The sequence below is a fragment of the Chlorocebus sabaeus genome, chromosome 13 (assembly GCF_047675955.1).
Source record: "Chlorocebus sabaeus isolate Y175 chromosome 13, mChlSab1.0.hap1, whole genome shotgun sequence".
NCBI classification, from domain to species: domain Eukaryota; kingdom Metazoa; phylum Chordata; class Mammalia; order Primates; family Cercopithecidae; genus Chlorocebus; species Chlorocebus sabaeus.
Window position 1 is genome coordinate 78,901,024 of NC_132916.1, and position 7,304 is coordinate 78,908,327.

Genomic DNA, 7,304 nt, shown 5'->3' on the forward strand with positions numbered 1-7,304 from the left:
GTGAAGGGGAAGCAAGGCACCTTCTTCACAAGATGGCAGGAGAAATTACCAAACACTTATAAAACCAGCAGATCTCGTGAGAACTCACTCACTATCATGAGAACAGCATGGGGGAGACCACCCCCATGATTCGATAACCTCCACCTGGTCTCTCCCTTGACAGATGGAGATTATGGGGATTACAATGCAAGGTGAGATTTTTGGGTGGGGACAAAGGCAAACCATACTGGACAAGGGTGAGTCCAATTCTAACACAATATAATCGGGGAGTAAAATCACTCTTACTTAAATCAGTGGTGAGGGACTTCCTGATTTGTTTTTGTTTTGGTTCCAGTAGAATATAAATCAGTGCCTCCTTACCTCACCCTCTTTCTCCACTTCCCCTAACTGAAGTGGTTTGGATGCCGCTTATCTGCCTAAGTCAGGAAGTGCTTATTTGCCTAAGCCAGGAATTCACCCTGACAGGGTGAAGAAAAAGCCGCTTGTCTCACCACTCAAGACTTCCTGAGCATAGGCAGCCACCGGGCACATGGCTGATTTCCATCGGCGGCGATCCCAGGAGCCCCGGGCAGGAGCACCGCATGCTGGCCTCCCTCCCTCACAGGCCTGGTGCACCCCAGCAGACCTTGCTGCCAGGTAAGCTGTTTACTTTCTGGCTCGTGTGAAGGATAAGTTCATCCTATTGTTATTGTCCTCTTTAGACTCTTTTGTAGTTTTCAAATTTTCTCCCTGGATCTTGAGCTAAGAAAAAGAAATAGAACTTTAAAAAAGTAATCTGAGTCATTAAAACAAAGTATGAGTCTTTTTCCTTGAAGTGTCTTTGTCCTCTAGACAAGTCACAAACAGCAGCAAGAAGGAGGGTAGGCTCCAAGACAAATGATCGAGACTGCTGCTCACTCAGCAGAAAAGCACACTGAGATAATAAACCATTTTGGCACAATCCGTTTTACACATTCTCCATTTTATGCCTTCTGCTAGCGTACAGACATTTAGGGAGCATGAAGTGGCAGGACATTACGAAAGACCACTTCACTGAAATACCCGTTTTTGTTAGCAGTGACAACATGCGTTACCTTCATGTCCACTGACGGGTCCCCCTGCAGCAGCGCCCACTCATACTGGACGATGGCGTGGTCATCTGTGCTCTCGCGGCCGTCTAGAACCACCCCGTCTGTGGGCAGATGCAGAACCACATCCTGCCCAGCCTTGCTAAGTGGAGGCGCATCCTTTTCTATGAAAGAAAATAAATAATTCATAAAAGATGATTTATTTTTTCTAATTTATGAAGAGAGGTATCTTGTTTGCTGAATAGATATGATGCAGCAAAGAACTGCTAAGAGAATGCATATTAAATGGAAATGGTTTTTCTATTTATTTTAAGACTGTGGAATTTCGCTATAATATGTGCAGGAGAGGCTGTGTGGAGTGCTGGCTGGTAGCAATTTTGGGGACAAGGCAGCATACTAGGTCCCACCAATGTGTAAATATGGAGAAGCAGTTTTATTTTCTAGAGTAGATTTTTCACTTAATTTTAAAATCACTTAAGTTCAAAGTACTATTAAAAAAAATTTATTTTAAAAGATTATTATTATTTTGAGATGGAGTTTTGCTCTTATCCCCTAGGCTGGAGTGCAGTGGCGCGACCTCGGCTCACTGCAGCCTCTGCCTCCTGGGTCCAAGCGGTTCTCCTGCCTCAAGTAGCTGGGATTACAAGTGTGTGCCACCATATCCCGCTAATTATTTTTTGTATTTTTAGTACAGACAGGGTTTTGCCATGTTGACCAGGCTGGTCTCGAACTCCTGGCCTCAGGTGATCCAGCTGCCTCGGCCTCTCAAAGTGCTGGGATTACCGGCATGAGCTACTGCGCCTGGTCTTGAAAAGATTATTAAAACAAACCTGGAAAACACCGAATTCACCTCTAATACGGATTTTCTTTTTTTCTTATCCTCAAGCTTTAAAAATAGGAGTGATATAAAGTATTCAATGAATGGAAAATATATTAAGTTTGAAAAGTTAAGGCAGATTCTTAGAGCCATACAAAATAAAGCCTGCATCGAAATTCTCTGAATCCAATTTTTCATCTAGGAAAATTGAAGAGGTCCACTGCTTCTAATACCTAATTTATTTATTTATTTATTTATTTATTTATTTATTTATTTTGAGACAGAGTCTCACTCTGTCACCCAGGCTGGAGTGCAGTGACGTTATCTCCGCTCACTGCAAGCTCTGCCTCCTGGGTTCATGCCATTCTCCTGCCTCAGCCTCCCAAGCAGCTGGGACTACAGGCACCTGCCACCATGCCCGGCTAATTTTTTTTTTTTGTATTTTTTTTTTTTTTAAGCCAGGATGGTCTTGATCATGTTAGCCAGGATGGTCTTGATCTCCTGACCTCATGATCCACCTGCCTCGGCCTCCCAAAGTGCTGGGATTATAGGCGTGAGCCACCATGCCTGGCCTCTAATAACTAATTTTTATAACAGAAGCCAGCATGCTCAGATGACTACAACAGCAAAACAAATCTGTATTTACCTTTGTTTTTGTTTTGTTTTGCTTTTGAGACGGGGTCTCTATCACCCAGGCTGGTGCACAATCATAGCTTACTCATTGTAGCCTCCAACTCCTGGGCTCAAGTGATCCTCCTGCCTCAGCCTCCGGAGTAGTTAGGACTGCAAGTATGTGCCACCACGCCCAGCTATTTTCACTCTTTTGTAGTGAGAGTTGCCCAGGCTGGTCTTGAACTCCTGACCTCAAGTGATCCTCCCATCTCAGCCTCCCAAAGTGCTGGAATTATAAGTGTGAGCCACTGCACCCAGCCTATATTTACCTTTAACCTAGAATGGTACTAAATAATATAAGGTTAATTACATTTATTTCAATATTAATACTTGACTGACAGCTGCTACAGGGATGACTGAAAGGATAAGCTACACAAAGAAAACATTTCTAAGAGCATAGTTACCAAAATTTTAATTGATGTAAACTTCTTAGTAAATTCACCCAAATGCACACATATTTTAAAGCAGCAGCAACAGAACCGGAAAAACTCTACAGGTTTGTGTAATACACCCTCTTTGGCATCCACTTCCCCATTCCTTCAGTGCCAAAGCTCTGGTTCGAGTGCTAGCTGGGCTTGCCCCTCTTTGGCTCACCCTGCACAGTGCTGCAAGGCACTGCCTCTCCTCCTGCTTTTGAGCCCATCACTTTCCTCTACAGGGGCCAATGTTGCTACCTAAACAAACTTCTAAAGGGCCAAGCCAGGCATCCCAGTGCTTCAGTTTCAGGGCTTACTGGAATCCCACCTCAGTTTCTCATTCCAGAATAAAGGGTGACCACTCTTGATACATTGCAACTGAAATGACTCTTCTGGAATGCTCATCTGACTGGCTCATTCTGCGAGCAGGAAAAACCCTTCAGCAAGTTACCATTGCCTTTCAGATGTTTAGGACCTAACCCTCCAGGATTCTCTTCTCTTCTAGTGGTTCCCTCAATGCCCAGCACCAACGCCATTAGCAGCCAGAGCAGCCAGCTTCCACTAACCCTTTCCTATAATTCTGATGAATGCATAAGTTAAACACTCAAGCTGGAGAAACTGGTGCCTGAGTACAAGGCCTGGAATGTGAAAACAAATACATTAAGACCTCACCTGGGCTTTCTCAGACCCTAACGTCTGATCGAAGGCATTCTTACACATACACCTTGTATCAGGGCCACTTACAATTAAAGAAATCTTTCCAAGGCTTTAGGGAAACTTTCCAGATCCCAGACCCTAAAGATTAGAGTGAATGCAACACTCCTGCTTGTAGGTGCGCACTCTCACGCAGGCACAGCGATGGAATCGAATGTAAATAAACACTGAAGAAAAACTTGTAACTTTGAGTTGGTCTGGTGAGTCACTCCAACCATCTTCCTGCCACCAGTTGCAGAAATAAACTCCCTTCTTTCCCAGTCTGTCTGCATTTCATTATCAGACCGTGAGAAAAAGCAGCCAGATCTTGTCCATCCAGGAACAAGGAGATTTATGTGAGGGGCCTGGGGCTCTTAGAGATGGGGCTTTGCTGAATGAGAATGCTGCTGCCAGTCACAAAGGGAAGATGCCTTTTTTTTTTCTTTTTTTAAAGCATATTACAAGGAATTAAGCACAGTTGCTTTTTACATGCTATTGCTAACTATGGAGAAGACATGTCCCATTTTTCCAGTCACTTAAGAGTGAGGACTAGTAACTGTGATTTAAATAAGCCAAGTAAACAACCCCCTGCCTAGGAAGAAACTTGTTCTTCTGCCTTTTTCCACCTCTGAGGAGACACGGGGTTTTGTATGTTGGCCAGGCTGGTCTCTAACTCTTGGTCTCAAGTGATTCACCTGCCTTGGCCTCCCAAAGTGCTGGGGTTAGTTATGAGCCACCGTGCCCAGCCTCTTACAGTAATCTAAACTTTAAATTTTTTTTCTATGGCATATTCTTTCCTCGTTTATTTTCCTTCTAAAAGGTTTCCTCTGGGTTTATAGGAAAGCTCACGTAGGCAGTGTCAGTTTCTTCCAGGTAAGTAGTGAGAACACAGAGAAGAGACTTTGTTTCTTTGCTGCCGGGATATTTTGGTCTGTGTTTGGGCAGAGAGGATGTGTGTGGAACAGCCGTGGTGGGCCTCAGCGATGCTGATGGGGGTCCAAGTGAAAGTGCGGCCTGCCTCCACTTCAGCGGGAAAGCTACAGAGTCCTTCCCAGTGTCTGCCTCAAGGCCAAGCAGCCACAGGGTGACCCTTTAATACCTGCTCCCCTGACAAGGGTTCTGAGCCTCATCTAACCCAGAGGTGGGGAGGGAAGCAGGATGTGATAGACATGATGGACACAGATTTCCCGACTCTTTTAATGGATCCACAGGTTTTGGAGAATGCACACTTCCAAAGGGGCTGAGCTCTGCCCCCATCTTGCTGGTATCATTCGTGCTATTACAAATCAAACAGCAACAGGGCAAGATTAAACACACGGAGCATGACCACACGTTGGCACAATCAAGGTCGCTTATTCCCTCCATGACATTCATGTCCAACCACAACCATTTTTGTGCCTTCTGTATGTGTCCTGATTCTCTCCTTCAGAGCATCTACAAAAAGTCAAACCGTCGAGTCAGCATCATTTTTAGTCCTTAAGAAACATGCTTTAAAGTTTCCTATTTTCTTTTTCTTTTTTTTTTTTAAAGACGGAGTTTCGCTCTTGTGGCCGAGGCTGGAGTGCAATGGCCCGATCTTGGCTCACTGCAACCTCCGCCTCCTGGGTTCACGCGATTCTCCCGTCTCAGCCTCCCAAATAGCTGGTATTACAGGCGCATGCCACCAGGTCTGGCTAATTTTTGTATTTTTAGTAGAGATGGGGTTTCATCACATTGGTCAGGCTTGTCTCAAACTCCTGACCTCAGGTGATCCGCCCGCCTCGGCCTCCCAAAGTGCTGGGATTATAGGCATGAGCACCACGCCCGGTCGTAAAGTTTCCTATTTTCAATGAAAATCAAGTCCCTTCTTTTCACTTTTTATAAAAGGGAGCAGTAGTTTTCCTCCCATTTTTGTATGATGAAAGCCACCGCAAGCAAAGTCAGGAGAGCCACGTTAAGAAACAGGAGTGGGTGTTATGAGAAGCCCGGCATCTAATTAGATTTTGCTCTTGCAATTACGTAACAGAAACCATGCCTTATACAACCCATGAGACTAAAACAAACTTTTTTCTCTGAGCTTTTCTCCTCTTTTAAATCATATTTCCACGAATCCTCTCAGATCAGCCTTCCTCTTCAAGCCTAGAAAAATTCCAGTAGCACCTCAACGCGCCCGCCCGCTTCTGCCAATCTACTGGGCTTCCTCTTAAGACAGAAAAACCCATGCCAGAAACTCCTCTGGGTGCCCGCGGCTAAAATAACTTGACACCAGTGTGTTTCGTTTCAACTTGGCGAGGGCGCTGCGGGACCCGAACGCTCTGGCCAAGGCCAGCCCCTCAGTCGTGCGCTTACCCAGCCGGGGCGAGGCTCGCGCTGTGGCCAGGGCGGCGCCGTCCGGGGCGCGGCTGAGGCTGTAGCTGCTGTAGCCGCGGTGCAGCGCGAACTTGCAGACGTTGCGGCCGCGCGCCGTGCAGTTGAAGAGGTAGCAGCCGAGCACGGCGGCCGGGGGCGAGGGCCGCCGGGGGAGCTCCACCACGGCCACGGAGCAGCGCGGCTCGGAGCAACAGGCCGCCACGCATTGCCGCCAGCCCCGCACGGCCGCCGGCGCCCGCAGGAAGCTGGCACCCGCCGCCAGGGAGTCCTTGGTGCGGATGATGGCGTCCCGCATGGCGCTGTAGCCGCCGCCGCCCGGACCCGGGCAGTCCTCTTGGGGGCCGCCGCCCGAGCGCAGCTCCAGCTCCAGCTCCTCCTGCGGCCGCTCCTGCTGCAGCTGCCGGCGGAACTCCTCCAGCAGCTGCTCGACGCCCGACAACTGCGCGTGCAGTTCGGACAGCGGCGCCGCGGGCGACAAGGCCGCGCGGCCGCTTGGCAGCCACAGGCAGAGCAGCAGCAGCCCGCGCAGCGCCCCGTGACGCGGCGGTCGCCGGCGCCGCGAGCCCGCGCTCTCCCGGGCGGTGGAGGCCATGGCGGCCGGCAGCCGAGGGCAGCGAGCCGAGGCGGGGCCGAGCGCGGGAGGAAGGCGGGGACGCGGGCGCCGGCGGGCGCGGGCCCTGTGCCCCTCCTGCGCGGCCGCGGCTGACTCTAGGCCCCGGTCTCACAGCGCGGCACCCCCGGAACCTGGCTGCTTCCCTGAGGCCGCGGGCGCGCGGGCGCGCGGACGCCGGCGGGAACCGCAGTAGCGGGAGGCATAGCCGGCCCAGCCGGGCACCGCTACTTGCCTTCGCCGGAGGCTGCGCGGCGCTCTGCGCCTCTCCGCCCCGGCCCACTGCGCTCTGGGTGGCGGCGAGTAGGCTGCGGTGCTGATCAGCACCAGGTGTGCGAACAGTGGCCGCGGCGAGGTGGAGCCTTGGTGAGCCCCGCCCCTCCGCGCGGCCCCGCCCCCGCGCGTCTCGCGCCGGCTCATCCAGGGCTGAGGGAGCCGGCTCGGGGGAGGGCAGCCTCAGAACCGCTCTGCTCCCGCGCCGCTTCCCAGCCAGGGCAGGGTTCATGTCTGGGCCCAGCAGGCTTTAGCAACCAACTAGACCTGCCCAGGGCGCCTGTCCACAGGGACCTGGCACTCAGGAGAACGGGGGCAGTGGGAAGGGAGGGCCTCTCTTCAAATCCTCGTGACCCCAGGGACTACTCCAGAGAGGGGGCACGCGCACCTAGGACCACCGTACAGCG

The 7,304-nt window shown here is 50.6% G+C and overlaps 1 protein-coding gene across 2 annotated transcripts in view; it reads right to left on the reverse strand.

Moving 5' to 3' along the window:
* The window catches only part of LRP11 (LDL receptor related protein 11), a 40,762-nt gene extending 33,795 nt beyond the window's left edge, over positions 1-6,967 (reverse strand). Inside the window, exons 1-2 of one of the 2 annotated variants that reach the window (XM_008006673.3) lie at positions 5,994-6,967; positions 1,074-1,231 (exon numbers count right to left, since the gene is read on the reverse strand). In XM_008006673.3, the coding sequence (XP_008004864.1) occupies positions 1,074-1,231; positions 5,994-6,606 (771 nt within the window). In that variant the 5' untranslated portion in view covers positions 6,607-6,967. The remainder of the gene's footprint in view (positions 1-1,073; positions 1,232-5,993) is intronic. The other variant, XM_008006675.3, reaches the window with a different exon arrangement.
* Between the last annotated feature and the right edge of the window lie 337 nt (positions 6,968-7,304).